We start from the raw sequence: 19,917 nt of genomic DNA on the forward strand, positions 1-19,917 counted from the left end.
GCTTCAAGATCTGAACATTTAAATAATCGAATAGTTTTTGTAGGTGAAAGTATGCAGAAGTTATACACTGAAAAATGAAGAATCAAAGGAAATAGAAAGATTGGAAAAACAGTAATTGTACATAACTTTAAAGCTTTAGCATTAACTAGTGTTCATTTTCTTACTGAAAACTATTTTGAAATATGTTCGTCAATACCCTTTTTTCTATGACTGAGATTGCACCGACTCACTCAGGGCCTTATTTAGACGATCTGTAGCACATGATCTACATGCATGGCACCAGTGCATTCAGAGCAGAAGAAGTCAACATTCAGCTTCTACAATAATGTATAACAACACATAATAAAAACAGACACAATAAAATAACACGTCAGATGTTGTAACTGGTTTGTGTCAAATGGGCTAACCAGTATTTTTCTTTAAAATATGATCATGATAAGCGGCCTGTTCTATCTGACGTTCTCATATTTCGGAGCTGTTTGAGCTACAGAATGGAATTGATCACAAAAGGATCTGAAGGAAGAAGAATGAACCTTAATGCACCGGACAAAGCCCACACATACAGTATGTTGTCACTGCCCACGACTTGTTTGAAATGCTTCCATCCCTCAGACTTTCCTACAGACTTGATCAAAGTTCATTCTCCTGGTTTTTTTTTTTCCATGTTGCACTTTAGTTGGGATGCAGGCGAGTGGAGACACTGTGCGCTGCAACATGAGGCGTCTTTTTTTTTTTTTTACTTTGTGCAACTTTGTACACATTTGTTACTTACTCTGCTAAATATACAGGCCTATTATATTTATGCTTATGGCATAGCTCTCTCCTCAGATTAAGCCAATAAAGCAATAAATATATAAAAAAAAATCTTCTGTGTTTCTGGTGATGTGGCACCATATTATCACTTCTGATTAAATAGAGTTGGTATAGCAGCAGCCACTGTTTCTGTCTCGTTGTTGGTTGGCTTTTCAGACACATTAGTGTGTTCTCCTGTTAAATTGTCATCGCAACGTTAGACGGGCAGGACCGATAATGTTAGCTGCTCCGCCATTAACGTTACTGTTTATCATTAGACTCTAGCCGCATAATAATGGAGGAGAATAATTTAACTGCAATAAAACCATGATTTTGTTTTTGCAGTAACGTTCTTAATTAAATGAGAACATATTCAGTACTTTTGTGCTCCCCAAAGCCCGAACTTGATAGGGCTAGAGATTGGGTCGGGCTGTATTTTATCAAATTCCCCTCGTTCTTGAATTAAGTTGAGTTCTTGCAAATTTCCCAACGTTTTTATTTCATTTATTCATTTTTCATCATCTCATCATCTTAAACTGCTTATCCGGAATCATGGGGGCAGCAGCTCCAGCAGGGGATCTCAAACTCCCCTTTCCCGGGCCACATTAACCAGCTCTAACTGGGGGATCCCAAGGCGTTCCCAGGCCAGTGTGGAGATATAATCTCTCCACCTAGTCCTGGGTCTTCCCCGAGGCCTCCTCCCAGCTGGACGTACCTGGAACACCTCCCTAGGGGGGCGCCTAGGGGGCATCCTTACTAGATGCCCGAACCACCTCAACTGGCTCCTTTCAACACAAAGGAGCAGAGGCTCTACTCCGAGTTCCTCACGGATGGCTGAACTTCTCACCCTATATCCATCCCTTCGGGCCTGTCGGTACCTTGCAGCTGCCTCCGGAGTCCTCAGGGATAACATATCAAAGAATGACTCCTTCTTCAGTTGGACAGGAAAAAAGAACAGGAATGAGCTCTCAGATGAACAGTGTGTAGTGAGGTCAGGCCATCGGTGATTTAACTTCTAAAGCCGTACAGGGTGCTGCCTCTTCAGCACACAGTGGGTCCCCTGGTAGATCAGACTGGAGATAGGCTTTACTCTGTCATGGTGGCTTTGGTAATCCCCTGGATGTTATCACTAGTAAATAAACCAAGACAGAGTGGACTGTCAGTACAGAGCAAAAACACACTGCCATCATAGCTTGCATTAACAGTTACAAGCTAAAAAGCTAACAAACAACAAAAACTATGAAAAGATACTAACATATTCTTCATCTGACTCTGGGTCTGACTGACACCAGGGTCAGGATGCAGTAGCTTATAACTAGTTCCAGATGGCTAACATTAACTCCATGGGCAGGCAGCTCAGGCTCTGTGTCTATCCGCCCACCTGTGGGGCTCCAGGAGTTGCACCTGCCAGACTGCGAGTCTGTGATCCGCCCAAGGGGCTGCGCTGCCCTGCTGCGTCCTGTCTGAAGCTCAAACATGAGGCCGATGGCTGATTCTCTCTAATGTGTTTAGTCATCGTTCACATGCTTCTCTTTAAACCTGGGGCCTCTTTGGAAACCTCCAGTAGACGTAGAACATAGTTACCATAGGGTCTGAAGCTAGCGGTTAAACGTGGTTACGAGCAGGCCTAACGCAGAATTGAACATTGAGGGAGAAACAGTAGATGTTGCTCGAGCTCCATCGCTGAAGTTTATGTGGTAGATCAATGTCAAACTGAATATGAATCATATTAGAGTAGTTTTTAAATACTTTAAGACGTGTCTGGAGTGGGACTTAAATGAAGACATTACTTTTCCATAATACATTTAAATAAGCCTATTTTATAAAAGTAGCACTGGTGCTTACTGTCAAATAGATATATTTCACAAAAGATTTAGCCTGTCTGTTCAAACAAACTCTAATGTATTTACCATGTCACTAGAGACATTACTTTCAACTCAACTTAGGGGCCGTTGATATGACGAAATATAAGATTGTAAAGGATGAGAATGTGTTGACAATCGCAGAGAGATCGTAGTATCGCTTATATGGGAAACTAGGGGCACAGATATTTAAAACACAGCTTAAAGAGAGTAAATATTGGATGGCAATGTTATTCATCAGATGGACAGAAACAACTCTTTACTGACATGTTCGCCATATTTAATTTATAGGGCGATGAGGTTCAAGGTTCACACAGGGTTGTAGTTGTAATCTCTTGAAGCTACAACAATATACAGATATACTCACACAAAGTATGTGCAATGAAATGACAGTGTAAGATTACTTACTTATAGTTTAAGAAAGTTTATAGTGGGAACAGGTGCCCACATGTGGCCAAAAAGCCAATAAGGCAGATCTTAGCAGCCAAAGGATTGCCATACCTGAACCTTAAAGTTTTCTTTAAGGTCAGGCACATCTCATCTGTCTCTGTGACTGTAGGTCAGATAAATAGTAAACACAAACTGAAGCGGCTTGGGTGTGCGCATTTTTTTGGTGGATGGTCCATTTCTGAACGACTGGCGCATGCTTGGCTAGGAGAAGCATTATTTCTGTGATGTGATTTGTTACTCTCAGTTTACAGTCAGTTCCAGTGTAAACACTGAGAGAAGTTGAAGTGTAAAAGCTGAAAGGGTTTGAAGTGTCAGTGGAAGTGCTGCAAGAAGCTGGTGTCATTGAAGCAGTCAGTTCAAGTGGAAGAAGAGCATAAGCAGCCGCTGGAGATTTAAAAACTTAAAGGAGAACAATAAAATGCTGTTTGTTGAAGCACAAAAGAGGAAGTGAAGTTTTGAATGTTAAAGTCTGGTGAACTGTTATGTTTAAGAACAAACTGGATTTTACCCAGACTTGGTAAATTATTAAATCACATTGTGAATCCTGGCTAGAATTGTGCAACTATCTTCCGTTGCACCTGTCACCCAGACTTCATTCCACTGACTTCCATCATTTTCAAAAAGCTGAAAAACTTTAAAAAAAAATGAATGATATTAAAATGCTAAATCACAACACACTGATTTGTTACTTCTGACTTTATTAACAAGCAGTGTAAAGGGTACAAAAGAGCGGCTGTGGATGACGAGAGGACAGAGAGCTGACAGCCATGGAAGAAGTTAATCTGTCTGCAGTAGTCCTATGACTCACGTATTGTCTCGCTGACTGGAGGATTTAGTTGCACTGGTGAAAAAGAGCATTGTTCCATTCTTTCAACTGTGGCCTGTGCTCAGAACTGCTGCCGCCTCTGTGTGGGGCGCGAACTCTGAGCCCTGACATTAGAGAGCAGAACAGAGGAGAGCGGTGGTGAGGCAGAAACCCTTATTCAGACCCAGTTTTGCTGGCTCCGAATATACTGTGTAAATATATATATTGTGCATTCCCTAATCAAGATTTCTGTTAAATTTTATCTGAAGGTGAATATAGTCTGATGGTATGGAATACTTGAAACTGCGTGCGTGAGTGTGTGCGTGCGTGAGGGATAAGTCTAGGAAATAAACATGTGTTTCATGCCTCCATCTAATGCCACGGTATTTGTCTTTATAGGGGGAAGAAGATGAATGGCTCTCTGGACCACCCCGACCAACCAGATGTTGACGCCATTAAGATGTTCGTGGGGCAGATTCCCCGGTCCTGGTCTGAAGAGCAGCTTCGTGAGCTGTTTGAGCCCTACGGAGCAGTCTATGAGATTAATGTTCTCCGAGACCGCAGCCAGAATCCACCACAGAGCAAAGGTCAGCCTGTGGTATCAAAAAAGCCCTTTTCTCATATGAGCTCTGGATAATGTCTGACGAATCAGGTTTGGACATTGTCCTGAGTTGCTCTTTTAAATATTTAGCACAAAACAGGAGATCTGTGTGAGACGTTTCTCACGTACTGGAAAAACTCCACTCGGTATAGGCGAGGGGTGGGGCAGGACACGAATTTTAGAATATTTGGAAATACATTCGTTGGGTAGGTAGGTTTAGTTTTTTGGTTATTCTTTTTTTTTACAGTCCTAAAAATATATATTTTTATATATATTTATTTTTTAAATAATTGAATATTTTAAAACATTTAAAATAAAAATAATTTAAAATAATGCCTTTAATAAACTTGGGATGGATTGATACAAAAATTTTAGCCGATACCGATATTACCATTGTTGTTATGGCCGATATTTAGGGATTTAGCACCCTCTGTCTGAGACGCTCTGTTGCAGCGCTTGTCTATTTTAAGCCCCCCCCATGACAAGCCCAGTCGGCTCTGATTGGTCAGGCACTTCCTGGTCTCCTCCCTGCTATGTCTCTGTGCTACTGCTGTGAGCATGAAGCGACATGTAGCTAACAGTAGACTGTGGTGGAATATAGAAGAACTTTGTACTGTCAGAAATCAAAAGGAACTCTTTCTAAACCAAACACTGAACAAGCTGCAGCAGGAGTGTGGTCCTAAATTAGGGAGCAATGAACAACAAACAACAAAGATTACAGCTCTGTCTGCCGTGAGCACGTAGCTACAGTTGGCTTTCAGCAGCTCATCCTACCAGAGCTGTTTGAGCTGTAATTCATGGGCCTGCCTGGCATGTCGTGCCTGGAACAGATTAACTTATTTAAAAATCTGTGAAGCCTTGATGTCAGACCGCTGAGAAAGTAGAAGTGTCTGAAAGAAGTCTGCAGATCTGCTCATGGGGGGTTAGACTGATTACCCATAAACACATTTACCTCAATATTTGAGACTTTTGTCATGTTTAGCATGAACAGCCCATATTATAACGCTTATTTCTGACAGTAAATAAGGAGAAACATAATAGGTCCACTTGAATGAAAGTCCAGATCAACCCACATCTGTGGAAAAGTTTGGATCATCCATAGCTAAGGATCATAAAACTTAATATCCTGACAAGGTTTTATGACTAATAAACTTGTCAATATCCATGGAAAACCGACCGTAATGTCTATTAAAGGCTCAGTAGGCAGCTTATTCTTGTCAGTATTAGGCAAAAATTACCTTGAGGATAATGTAAATGAAGTGATGTCAGAGAAGATCAGGCCTCTGCGTCTCTCCAAAGCTCTTTTTTCATCCTGCAAAGAATCTACCACATGACAGAAGACTTAGCCTCTCACTAACAGTAGCTAATGGCATACGGCTGCTGCTAATACAAGCTCAGGTTTATGTTGCTACGTTAGAGTCCTGAATCATACTATTCCACCTGAAAAGTCTTCACAGACCTACAAGTTTGCAGTAAATTCCCTTTTGTAATTTTAACAATCACAATCATGAACGGGTCGATTGAAATGAGTGAGGCGTGAGCAGACTGATACAGGTGAACACATGAGTAAAGTTAGTTCTCCGTTTCAGTCACCGTGGCTGTCTAATGAACTCATTCAGCACTGTTCAGGATTGCCTACAATATCGCGCATGTGTTAAAAAAAAAGAAGAAGGATTTTCTTAACTGTGACTCAGACTTTATGGAGGATAATGTGAAAGAAAAAGAAGCTTTGGCCAGTTGGCGATTCGGGCAGGGACTGTCGGGTGCGTGTATGTGTGCATCAGATGTATGTTCTGACTATTTCCTCATTAAACAACGTTAAGAATAGTTCTAATAGATACTGTTGTCTGCACACGCACGCACACACACACACACACACACACACACACACACACACACACACACACACACACACACACACACACACACACACACACACACACACACACAAAATATCAGAAACATACGTAATAGACCTTGACATATTTCTAACAGATACTGTAGTCTTTGAAAAAACTCCAACTTAATGCTCTCAAAGTAAATGTACTTTGTTTCCATGTGCCACTAAAGTCCCGGCCTACTTCATTAGTGACAAAGAGAAGCATTTGTGCTTTCTTGCATAGGACCCTATTTCTCTTTGCATTGCCATTACTGCTGCAGCAGAGAAAAGATGTTCACTGTCGACAGGTGGACATGGAGCCCAGAGGTATGTGCGTGCGGCTTCTGTGAGGGCAGGGAAGTGGACATGTTGAGATTGCTAGATTGCTGTTGTTTTCAGGTGATTCAATGAAGATACCGTTTACAGCCACACATAAAGGAACTGCGCATGGACATAGCTGGCCAACCCCTAACGGTCCATGCTGCTTCCCCAACCTTTCAAACTCTTTTTTTTGTTGGCTTTTTTTCAAAGAACCCCTCTATTTGTCTCGGATAGAAGAATGTTTTAAATTCTGTTTTTGTGTTTAGATGTTCTTTTTATCAATAGTTTTTTTGAATGATGAGGACTGCCAAACTGTTCTGGGGCCAGCATAAGATGTAGTAAGTAGTTCAGTGTGTGACACAGGTTTCTCTCTTATTCCCGGCAGGCTGCTGTTTTATAACGTACTATACTCGCAAATCCGCTTTGGAAGCACAGAATGCTCTGCACAACATGAAGATTCTGCCAGGGGTAGGTGACAGCCTCCCTAATATACACTTTCAATGCATGGTCATTCATATAGAAGCACATTGTTTATTTTGTTATCTCACCAAAAAAAGCTTGGGATTACCTGAGATGTTGCATCTAGAATGAGCTCTGTTTCAGTAGGTCAGTTTGGTTCAAATCAACCAAACATGTAATTCCTCATGGTTTATAAGTGCTCCAAATGACACAAAATAATATAAGTGTTCTCTTGCTGCTCTGGCAGAGTGTGTGCATTTTGTCAATATGTTATTTTTCAAAGAAAGTTGTTGTGGTATTTGTTCTGTGGGTTTGCTCAAGACTTTGAGAGTTGGTCCAACAGGATTACCTTATTTGCATTTAAAAAAATCACTTTGTAAAACTATATTGCTTGATGAAACAGCAGATACTATTGGTATCCCATATCTATATCTATTTACTTATTTATATATATGTTTTCCATAAGACATATACTTATTCTAGGGCTGGGCGTCGCCACTCATTTCTGAATTAATTTGATTCCAATTGACCAGGTCCTGATTCAGTTCAATTTAATTTCAATATCGATTAGATTGGGTATATTTCAGTTATGAAGCCAATTGTTCTTGGATATTAAAGAGATTCTGGACAACAAATGTTGTAAATTGTACAAGGTACCCTCTAACCAGGTGCATTATTAGAAATATGAATCTTTGCATTAAAGTGTAATTCCGGCGTAAAATCATCCCATGGCCTTTTTCGACACTTACACACATCAAATAAGCCATCAAAACAATTTTATTCGTGTATAAACTATTAATGGTGAAGGCATTTAAAGGTCTTTTTTAACCACTAATACTGCTGAAAATAACAGCAAACCTCTGCAGTAGCATGAGAAGAGTCCCTACACAGAAAACAAAGCACCAACAACGTAGTTAGTGAACCCAGAGTTTATTAAAAGAGTGTTTTGAAAGACTTTCTTACTTACTGGCCCCTGTACCAGCTCCTCTCATAGTAAAGTCCATTCAAGTGGATTACCAAAGTCAATCCCAAAGTAAGGAGCCCATCTAATCAGTGCTAACCACGTCCGGCTGTTAGTGACTGTTAGCGACTCTACCGGATTTCTCCGTTATTAGTTTCTACACAAAAAAAATAGTCTCTAAGGCTTATCTGATGTATGCAAGTGTCGAAAAAAGGCCATGGGTTGATTTTACGCCGGAATTACACTTAAAGAATTGTCCCCAAAGCTGTTGTACTTTTTATATAACATGAACACACTACAGCAGTAAACAAAAAGTGCAACTCTACAGATGAAGTGGTGCAAAAAGAAGTGACGTGTGGACTGCAGTTTTGTCTGTGGGCACCGAACATCATTAATGAAAATATTAATTACATTATATAAATGTAGCAGAGAGCAGAGCTGCTGTCCATTGCTGCAGCAGCCAGCTGATCATTTTTCATCAGGCACGTGTGTCAAGGTTTTCGTAAAGACACACAGTGTGTACACATTTACACACTACAAACAGCAGCTTCATTGATTATTTCAGAAACAAGGCCAAGAAAACTTTTTTCTGAAATCACTGCAGCCCACCAATCAAACATCCATTGTAGAAGCATTAAGAGTATACAGAATATACTATTGAATCATATATGAGTCTGACAATTCATTTTTTTTGTCATCAGTAATCCTGTTCATTCAGTGCTGGCTGTGTTTTCTTTGAGGATCACATCCTGACACATCCTGACTCCCACCAGATGAATTTTGTTCCTCCTTGCTTCACTCATCCATCTGGTGATTTTTTATAAGACCCATCGTTCTGAAATTTCTTATTAGATGCAGCAATCCCAGATGGATGGGTCTTATCAAAAATCCTTGCATATGATTGGATAAACCACTTGTCCGTCAGCTTTATTGACGTGCTACTTAAACCACTCACATGGAAACCAACCTGTAACTCTGATGTGAGCGACGCAGGGAGAAGCCAAACAGAAAAGCCAACATGGTTTCCACCAACAAAAGCCTTCAGAGCCGTTCTCTGGTTCTTTTAAAGAATAAAGATTCTTTAGATTGGAAACACTGATGAAACAGCAGCATCCATGTCGACGTCTGCTTCCTTGATGTGAGCTGCCATTGTTGTCTGAATCACAACAGTCGCTTCTCTGCTACCTCACAGCTATAAAACCCCGCCCGGGGGTTCTGATTGGCCTGACCATTTTTGCAGACCCTGAAATCACTTTCCTATGGAGCAAATCCAGATAGTTGAGTGGAGCTAGGCGCAGTCAAGATGGAAGCAAGGCAGAACGAAAGTCATCTGGCGAGCGTCAGGTTAACACAGGACTGGACTAGGCTCTTTCTTAGGAGGTCGAAAAAATGCTTTGCATTACATTGGATTTAACATTGTGTCATCAGTCTCCCTTCATAAACTGTTTTAGGCATGTCACCACAGATGTGCATATGTCAGCATTATGATTATAATGTGTTATTTGTCGCCTTGTTCAGATGCACCACCCAATCCAGATGAAGCCAGCGGACAGTGAGAAAAACAATGGTAAGGATTTCTAGCACTTTAATCTGTCTTCCATTTCCTTTGATAGTATTTATTTAATTATTGGTTTATTTCAGGGACATTGCACACTAACCAATAGCCAAGCTGTTAGTGAGCCAAAGTTAGCCAAAGAGGCTTATTTGCATCTGTAGTCCACGACCAGATATTCAAAAGGCAACCTAAAATTAATGAAATCAAATGCATGCTTATGCAGGCTTATGCATGCTTATAAAGAAACAACATAGTAAGAACAAATTGACAGACAGAGGAAAATAGACAATAAAATAAATACCCAGCATATAAGACATTATACCCTGTGGACATTACAACACTATGCTGCTGCAGATTAAAACAGGACAAACACACCTACATAAGAGCACAAACACGCACCACCAACACATTGATTTACACACTAACATACACAGCACAAGACAGGACATGATCACATAAGAAACAGGCAGGACACGACTGTAAGCAAGAAGCCTTCAGGGGAAGCATTTGCAGTCCTAACGTCCTCACAACTCATAACACAGTTGAGGAGCCTCTGGTTGTCCGGCTTGTATCTGACCTCTGAGTGAAACACTGTTGAAGAGGTGGGGGTGTTTTATTATGCGAAACTTTAAAAACAAGGCAAATATCGGCATACTTTATGAGGTTGTCCCGACTGACTATAGATTTCTCTGTCATACTTAAATTACTGCCACTGCTGTTTGTAACACACAGGTTGTTCGCATCAGCCATTATTTCATTGTGTTGAGATTTCCTGTTCCAACCAACAGTTGAGTAATTTACAGCAGGCATATGTGGTAATCTTAATGGGTCTGAGGCTCTGGGTGGTCAAAGGACAAGCCCTGCCTTACTCTAAGTAGGTGCGTGGCTGTGGCCATTTCTTGTGGCCTCCTCATGTTTTCCATTTGCCTGAGGGATTCCAACGTATTTAAAGCTGTCCTGAACATCTGCTACCTTGTTGCCTTCTGGAAGTTCCACCCCATCAGTTGTGCCCATCTTACCGTTCTTTGATAACATCAGACCACACTTATCTAGTCCAAATGACATGTGGTGCTGTAGATCGTTGTATCAGTGAGTCAATGTAACACTCACTCCTGGCATACTGCTTGATGTCAAATGCCATGTCAAATGTCAATGCCCCCCCCCCCCCCCCTAAAAAAGAGCTTTAAATGTAAGTGATAGGGAAAAGTCCTTGCTTTTTGCAAAAATGTATTCAAAGTTTACAGAATGAAGCTAATATGAGGCTTCAGAAGTCAGAGTTTTTCAAATGAAACAAATCTTTTAACACAGAAGGAAAAGTGTGCGTTTTGTCCCACACCACTTACATTAGAATCACATTACCATTAGGAATGGATCTGTTAATGACCAGTATGAACAGGAGGAATTCAATTATTATAAGACCACCTGACTTATGTTTTCAGATAGACTTGAGAAATCGTGCACCTATCCTTTTAGTGGCACAGAACTCAGCTGTTAGAAATTATTGTCCTAAACTTAACTCATATCATGTCACTTTGATAACATAAATTGCAAAAGATCCCCAGTGAAACACATGTGCATCTTGAATACATATCTTGTATATTGCACCATTTACCTTGACACAGAGCAGGTGTTTGATGTTGTGTTGTATTGAATACAGCAGTGGAGGACAGGAAGCTGTTTATTGGTATGATCTCCAAGAAGTGTAACGAGAATGACATCCGACTGATGTTCTCACCATACGGACAGATAGAGGAGTGCCGGATACTTCGAGGCCCTGACGGACTCAGCCGTGGTAAGACACATTCTGTTCTTACACACACACACACACACACACACACACACACACACACACTGCTCAAGTGTGAGCAGTGTGAGAAACTACTGATGTCCTGTGGGAGCAGATGTTCTGAAGTCATTCAAAGCTGTGGCCTCTACACTTCCTGTTCATGTTTTAATCCTAGAGAAGAAAACATGGTTGAAATCTTCTCTTCTGACACAATAGTTACTGTTCTCTAGTTTTGTTCACTGTTTTTTTTTTTCACAAAATAAAGGTTTATGTTGAGGTGCCTTTGTTATTAAAAAAAAAGCAGTGGTGTAGCTACAGCAGATATTTTATCAAATTCTGAAAAATAAAAAAATTATTAGTATATACCGTATTTTTTCGGATTAAAAGTCGCTCTGGAGTATAAGTCTCACCGGCCGAAAATGCAAAATAAAGAAGGAAAAAAACATATATAAGTCGCACTAGAGTATAAGTCGCATTTTTTGGGGAAATGTATTTGATAAAATCCAAAACCAAGAATAAACATTTCATCTTGAAAGGCAATTTTAAATAAAAATAGAATAGAGAACAACAGGCTGAATAAATGTACGTTATATGACGCACAAACTGAGAACGTGCCTGGTATGTTAACGTAACATATTAAGGTAAGAGTCATTCAAATAACTATAACATATAGAACATGCTATACGTTTACCAAACACTCTGTCACTGCTAATCACTTAATCCAATGAACTCTTCTTCCTCTGTGTCACTTCTGAACAACTCCGCCAACTCATAGGTACAGAAGTAGCAGCTAGCATCTTTTTTTTCACAGTGCACTTCTGCCATGACGCGCCCCCGACGAATTTTGATTGGTTGACGCGTGTCTGTGTGTGTGCGTGACGATTGCTGATATACGCCTAGTCTCTTACGTGACTGACATAAATAATAGCCCGGGCTATTATTTGATATTTTACGTTAATAATGGTTAATAATTTCACACATAAGTCGCTCCAGAGTATAAGTCTCACCCCCGGCCAAACTATGAAAAAAACTGCGACTTATAATCTGAAAAATACGGTAGTATAATATATTGTATTTCAGAATAAATCAAGATTCTTTTTGATGAAAAGAAGCTTCTCTAAATGATCAGCTGTAAGTCTGTTTCTGTTTTAATCTATAATATGTGACAATGAGGGTACGTCCATACAATCGAAATCAACCTTTTTTTTCTCCGTCATTCTTAAAAAGTTTTCCGTCCACACGGCCTCGGCACAAAAAAATTTCTGCCTCCACATGAAACCAGTTAAACGGCTAAAACGCTGTAGTGCACATGCCAGGCCTAGATGTGGTGCTGTAACTGCCACAGAAATACACCAACAACAGAGAAGAAGAGACGGGGAGATGCTGTGGAGAATCCAATCACCGGAGAGTTTGTCGCCAAATCTGCTGTGGGTTCGACTCCGACCTGCGGCCCTTTGCTCCCCCCCCTCCCCCCTCACCCTATTTCCTGTCTGTCCTAACTAATAAAAGGCTTGAAAAACTTCCAAAAATAAGCTTAAAAAAGAATAAAAATTAAATTGTGTGGTTCTTCTAGACTTTCCAAATGTTCCAAAGCGATTAGATTCTAGTAGCCAAACAAGTTTACCTAACTCGGTACAACTAAAGGACAAAACGGTTAGACCTAGATTGGCTTGATTGTTTTGTCATCCGAGAACCGCAGTTTCATGTCACCACGCCAGACAAATGAGTCAACTCGGCGAAGTTGGCAGGTCCATGAGCACAGTGTCAGACCGATACCTGATACTGGTAGCGTAAAGGTTACAGAGGAATCCTACAGGCCTGAACTGAAATGTTGTTTTTATTGGGCCATTATTTACCTGGCTCGTTTGGATCTCAGCTGATAGCTGCTCCAGTATAAAAGCATGTTCACTAGAAACTTAAGTCAACACTTCTTGTTTCTGTTTCAAATTAAAATCCCAGCGTTTCTGTGGAAAGACAAGGATTTTAAACATTACATTATTTATGGCTGTAATCATAAATTTAACGCAGAAAGGCGGTGCTGCAACAGCAACTGCTCTCTGTGTGGACACCACATGCGCATCCTGCCGCAGTGTCAGCGAGATTGCTGGCACATAATGCTCACACGAGATGCGTGGCTTGGATTTAATACAGGAACAAGTTAAAATCAAGTTCACTCTTGGATAAAGCATGTGATGTGAGATGCTGCAACATAGAATTTTCTTCCGAGAAATCTCTCTAAGTCATGATATATTGGGTTTCTCTCTTTCAGGTTGTGCATTTGTGACATTCACAGCCCGACAAATGGCCCAGTCATCCATCAAGTCCATGCACCAGTCCCAGACCATGGAGGTGATCTTCAACTTAAGACTAAAAGCAATATGTGATGTAGTAAAGTTGTGACCCAGATTTCAAAATTGATCAGTAAAAACAAGCTCTCAGAGTACAAAACATTTCCTTTGTCCGTGTTCAGGGCTGTTCATCTCCCATTGTGGTGAAGTTCGCAGACACTCAGAAAGACAAGGAGCAAAAGCGCATGGCCCAACAGCTGCAGCAGCAGATGCAGCAACTCAGTGCAGCTTCAATGTGGGGAAATCTCACTGGGCTCAACAGCCTGGGGCCACAATACCTAGCAGTGAGTGTGTTTAAAGGTTCCCTATGCGTGTTGATGTAAACTATAAAAATCAGCCTGTTGATAAGCAATTTCCCAGTTTAAACTTCCCTGTCACTTCCACTTTAGCAGTTTGTTTCTCATATCTCCTGCCTTTAGCTCTACTTACAGTTGCTGCAGCAGTCAGCCTCCACGGGGAATGCACTCAACAACCTGCACCCTGTTTCAGGTACACACACTCACACATATGCTTTAACAGACATTCAACAGTGTAGGGGCGGCTGTGGCTCAGAGGTAGAGCCCACACACGACAAATTGTCCTTGGACAAGACACTGAACCCCAGAGGTTTGAATGATTAGATTAGACAATGGTAGGAAGCCTCTGCCATCTGTATGATTGTGTGCGAATGGGTGAATGTGACAGGATGTGTAAAACCTAAGAAGACTTGAAAGATGCTATATAAGTACAAGTCCATATACCATTCATTAACAAGTCCAAATATGCAGATTTAGATTTGAATATGTGAAAATGTTTTGCTTGCTGAATAATAATCCTGAGTGGCTTCTGGGTATTTGAACAGCCAGCAAACTCCAGGAGAGACATCCATATGTACTGTTTTCATATAATATAGTGGTCAGAGGGAGTGGTGGAGTCTTGGTCTTAACTGTGTGTGTGTGTGTGTGTGTGTGTGTGTGTGTGTGTGTGTGTGTGTGCGTGTGCGTGTGCGTGTGCGTGTGCGTGTGCGTGTGCGTGTGCGTGCGCGTCTCTCTCTGTCAGGTCTTAATGCCATGCAGAACCTGGCTGCTTTAGCAGCAGCAGCAACTGCCACGCAGGTCACGCCCACAGGTTCCAGCGCCATGACGACATCTAGTAGTCCCCTAAGTGCACTAACAAGCTCAGGTAAAAAAAAAAACAATTTACAGTACTGTTTCATATCAAGGAACATGCAGTAGGGCTTAAGGCTTACGTTAACAATGTTCTAATCGTCGCGGCCCTCATGCTTTTATACGTCCTTTATGTCGGGATGGACGTAAAGTAAAACATCCTCTGGAGGGCGTCGCTGAGATTCAAAAGTTACTCCAATAAACTTATTGGAGAAAAAAAGAGTTCATGACAACAACAAACCCGCCTCTTTTGAGGACGACGAACGTCACTTTCAGTATTTCAGGATGTGCGTCGGAGCTTTAGATGACTTGCTCATTCCTAATATTTATAACACTTTTTGTGTACAATACTCAACACTGCCTCCACGATTTCTGGTGGTACTGCAACGTTTGGTCCGTATAGGTACGCATCCGCAAGCTTGCAGGATACGTGCAGAAATACGGACGAAATGTAAGCAGAGTACCGTACCGAGTATCCGCATGCATGTCTAATGTAGAACATGAGGAAGCCTTTAGTGGTATGTTGACATATCTATCTATCTATCTATCTATCTATCTATCTATCTATCTATCTATCTATCTATCTATCTAGATAGATATCAACTATATCATATATAAATAAACCGGCATGAATCAACAACTGTTGTTTATCAAACATTAATTCTCCAAACTTTACTTTTTTGCCTATTTATGATTTCCCTTGTTACAGACATAATGACATAAACCTAATTTCGAGGTTGAAATGATGGCGTGACCATTTTGACATTGCTGAGTGCTAACATACAGACTGAAACAAAGCTTTGGCTAATATTTTGCAGTTGTGTTTAATACAACATTAACAGTAAATGTTCCCCAAGCAGGCTCCTCCCCCACTTCCAGCAGCAACTCATCAATGAACCCCATGGCTTCTTTGGGGGCCCTGCAGTCTCTGGCTGCTGGTGGTGGAGCCGGCCTTAACATGGGCTCACTGGCAGGTACTTAACCTACACTCAACCTGTACTTTTCCACTGATTAAGAGCGTGATCACACTGTCCTCCCGGACCACGACCCGGACTTTAGGGTACTTGTCCCCCCTCCCTCTCCCCCCCGCGCCCCAGCCCCGTTTGTACTCACACTGCCAGGGCCGGCCAATGCTTCTTGCTGTCCATACGCCATCCCGCCGTAACACGTCACACGCATTGATCGCGTGTGTGTGGCTTTGTTTACAAATCTTTCCACAGACCTCAGAGTTTTTGTGCGTCGACTGTTTTTGAATATTTTCATCCGACCAAATCTGCAGTAAACACTCCACCTCCGCACCACACCAACGTGAACCTTTCACCGCCATTGTTGTTATTGTTAAATGTCCGCGCATGGTCCGTCCTTCTATTTACATGTCCGAACAGGCGGACATAACGCTACTGCCGTAGGGCTCGTGCTCGTGCTCGTACACGTGCGCACGCTCGTGCTCGTACATGTGCAAACGGCTCCGCTAAAGCCCACCTCTTTCAAGCGGGCTGGGACGGCCCGCTGGCCGCAGTTGAGCGCGGAGCGGGTGCACTCACATGGCTTAAAGGTACTAGGCTTTAGCTGAAAAACCGGCCAAAAGGGCAGTGTGATCACGCCCTAAATGACTGTGAGGAAGTACACTTGTGAGTCTTTGTCTTAGAGATTTACAGAGCAGACACATGGAATATAATGTGAATGTGCACTCCAGGTACAGCAGCAAGAAATTATACAGTATCAAAACAAATTAATGCCTCACTTAAATGCCCTCCAGGTGTTTATAATTGTGTAATAGTAACATGACAGTATGTGTAAGAGTTCAGTTATTAGATGCATTATTTCATGTGCTGTGTAAAGCATCTTTGAGTATCTTAAAGTGCTTTTGTAGTTCGTAATTCTATTATATTTCTATATTTTTGTAAATGTCCTGCTCGCTACTTGAGTGTAATAGTTAAACAGCTGAAAATTCCTTGGGATCATTTCAGTTTTTATCTATCTATTTATTAATCTATCTTTATAATTAAAGTTTATCATTATTAATGAATAAACAGGGACACTGACATTGACTCCTGTTATTTCTGAGTACTATGAGTTTAAATGATGAGATTTGACCTTTTCACCAATGTAACCCTGCAGGCATGGCAGCACTGAATGGCAGCCTTGGCTCTGGAGGCCTGTCTAATGGCTCAGGAAACACCATGGAGGCACTGAGCCAGGCCTACTCAGGCATCCAGCAGTATGCTGCTGCTGCCCTTCCCAGCCTGTACAACCAGAGCCTGCTGTCCCAGCAGAGTGTCTCAGCCGCGGGCAGCCAAAAGGAAGGTGGGCTGAGATGACAGGGGGACAGTACAGATAAAGTGACTGGAGAGGTTAAAGAGGAGCTGGGGGCTATATACTATATAACCACTTCATGAGCATGCTTCCAATTGGTCCTTTCTTCCCTCCAGTTTTGGAATCAAATTGAACACAATAATTTTCCTAATCTGCCTTTTTGCATATAAACTGAGCTTTCCAATAGGCTGCCAAAGACTCCCTTTGCAGATGTAAGAAAGCAAACAGTAATAACTGGGTGCTCATAACGTCATTTAAAGAATAATTAAACCCCAAACCCATTTTTTAGCTTAAATCTTGACATTTTAGGGCCAAGTACCAAATCCTTTAGTGCTAATATTCTACATATTGTGTCGGAAATATACATAGAGACTGCCCTCTACTGTTTGAAACCCAGCTATTGCAAAATAATTTTGCTATTTGCTGACCTGCTGGCAGATAACTCTAGTGCAGGCGTGGGGAACCCTGCTCCTGGAGCGCCACTGTCCTGCATGTTTTAGGTTTCTCTCTGCTCCAACACACCTGATTCAATGATGTGCTCGTTATCAAGTAGCTGATGCTTGTCAGGGGTTTATTAATCATTGGAATCAAGTGTATTAGAGCAGGGAGAAATCTAAAACATGCAGGACAGTGGCCCAGTGGATCAGCAGACCAAACAACCCCCCCCCCCCCCCCCCCTTAACCAACTTCTCCCAACTCTTCAGTTCTGAAGACGGTGGAGAGGAGTCGGTATCTCTTAGGCCTCATTCAGACCAATTCAGGTAGTCAGGGCAAAACAGTCCCCCATCGTCCGTTTATGCTGCGGCGATGGAAGCGGCAGAGTGGCGCAGAAAAAAGGGTGAAAAAATGAAAAAAACTCTCTCTTCTTTTCTCCGTGAAATGAAACTGCCTTAATTTCCTGTCGGACATGTCAAAACAAAAATGAGAACTGAAATACAAAGTCTACTTGTGCTACATTAGGGGGTTAAAGAACCTAAGATCCTAACCTCCTCTGCCGGAATACCCTGCGGCAGTTTGACGGATCTACCTGAGTCTGTGTGAATTCCGCCTTAGCCCCCCTTCACTTCAGTCAAAGGTCTGGTTTGGTTACTCTTTACAGTACTGTTGGGGGCAGGTTGGTATAGATGTGTGTGATGTGTGTTGATCTTACCCTCTGCTAAGGATTCTGTCTTATTTTAAATCTGCTGCGTCAGCCAGCAACAGTCGCACCACAGGTAAGAGCTCACCAACTTCTCTCTGTCATGGCCTCAGATAATCACGCTAATCATGATCAACAGCTTCACTCCAGAACAGGAGACTTGTCCTTGTTTTTGTGTTAGTGTTTCATCCGTGTGGGCCGATAAGATGGATTTATCGAGTCATTTGTTAAGATATCACTGTTGTTAATGTTTCTGGGATTGGTAAAACAGACTGATTGCTTGGCAGGTCCTGAAGGTGCCAACTTGTTCATTTACCACCTGCCCCAAGAGTTTGGAGACCAGGACCTGCTCCAGATGTTTATGCCCTTTGGAAATGTCATCTCTGCTAAAGTCTTCATTGACAAACAGACAAACCTCAGCAAGTGTTTTGGTGAGTTCACAAACTACACTTACACTCATATATATACATTTTCAAACTTCGAAAATACAGTTGAATGACTTTACACCTTGTTTGGCCTTGGATTTTGTCTTATTGCTTAAAATCATTTATTAAATATCGTAATTGTTAATGGACTTTCAGCACAGTTACATTTGACCTGTTTCCTGCTGTGGCTACTCTGTGTCTGTGTGACCGGTGAAAGGGTGTTGAGGCTCAGCAAAATAAAAGAGCTAATGAGGAAGCTTAGTTGTTTTTATTGAGCCCTAAGAAAAAAAAAGAAATAATAACAACTTTATTTGTATAGCACCTTTAAAAACAGCAGGTTACAAAGTGCTTTGACATAACAAAAATATAAATATAAACACAAATACAGTATAAACAAAACAAATAATAAGAATAATAATAGTATAATCCAATGAGGTACAACATACATTACACATCATTGTATAAAAGTGTACAGAGGACAAAATAAATTATTATTAGCTTATTAATTTCTTGTTAAATAAATGTTCATTGATTTAATTGGGGTTGGGGGGGGGGGGTGTTATGGGGTCAATGTCTAGGATGTATTCTGGGGCTAGACCTTGACAAGCCTTAAAAGTGATCAGGAAAATCTTAAAATGAATTCTAAAAGGTACAGGGAGCCAGTGGAGTGAAGCCAGGGTTGAATATATGTTAATGAGGACAAGAGAAAGGACTGAAACAAGCATAACTCTGGTGGTTAGTTAAAAGTAGGTCAGTTAGTAGGAAGCCTGTGAATGTTCTCATTCGTCCAGGTCATCGTTATCCTCAAAGCAATTTCAGTCAAAAACAACTGGACTGGTTGTTTGTCTAGGAAGACGTTTCACCTCTCATCCAAGAGGCTTCATCAGTTCATGTACGCATCTGACCAGGCTGGGACTGGTCCAGTTATTAGGAAGGTTTGCTCACTTTGATTTGGTATTGGAGCAAAATAAAGGTGGGGCAAAACACTGCCTGAGAAGATGGCTCAAGGTTCATTTCAAGTGTCAATACTGGACCAACTTCAAAAACACTTATTGTCATTATTCACTTACACAG

The 19,917-nt window shown here is 41.4% G+C and overlaps 1 protein-coding gene across 1 annotated transcript in view; it reads left to right on the top strand.

The window, feature by feature from the left end:
- celf1 (cugbp, Elav-like family member 1) overlaps positions 1-19,917 on the top strand; it is a 40,595-nt gene that overhangs the window by 16,799 nt on the left and 3,879 nt on the right. Inside the window, exons 3-13 of the mRNA XM_083913002.1 lie at positions 4,309-4,496; positions 7,096-7,178; positions 9,649-9,697; positions 11,343-11,477; positions 13,741-13,820; positions 13,942-14,103; positions 14,239-14,308; positions 14,858-14,980; positions 15,825-15,938; positions 17,086-17,271; positions 18,706-18,849. Of these exons, the coding sequence (XP_083769128.1) occupies positions 4,309-4,496; positions 7,096-7,178; positions 9,649-9,697; positions 11,343-11,477; positions 13,741-13,820; positions 13,942-14,103; positions 14,239-14,308; positions 14,858-14,980; positions 15,825-15,938; positions 17,086-17,271; positions 18,706-18,849 (1,334 nt within the window). The remainder of the gene's footprint in view (positions 1-4,308; positions 4,497-7,095; positions 7,179-9,648; positions 9,698-11,342; positions 11,478-13,740; positions 13,821-13,941; positions 14,104-14,238; positions 14,309-14,857; positions 14,981-15,824; positions 15,939-17,085; positions 17,272-18,705; positions 18,850-19,917) is intronic.

Source organism: Echiichthys vipera, assembly GCF_963691815.1.
Source record: "Echiichthys vipera genome assembly, chromosome: 1".
NCBI lineage: Eukaryota > Metazoa > Chordata > Actinopteri > Perciformes > Trachinidae > Echiichthys > Echiichthys vipera.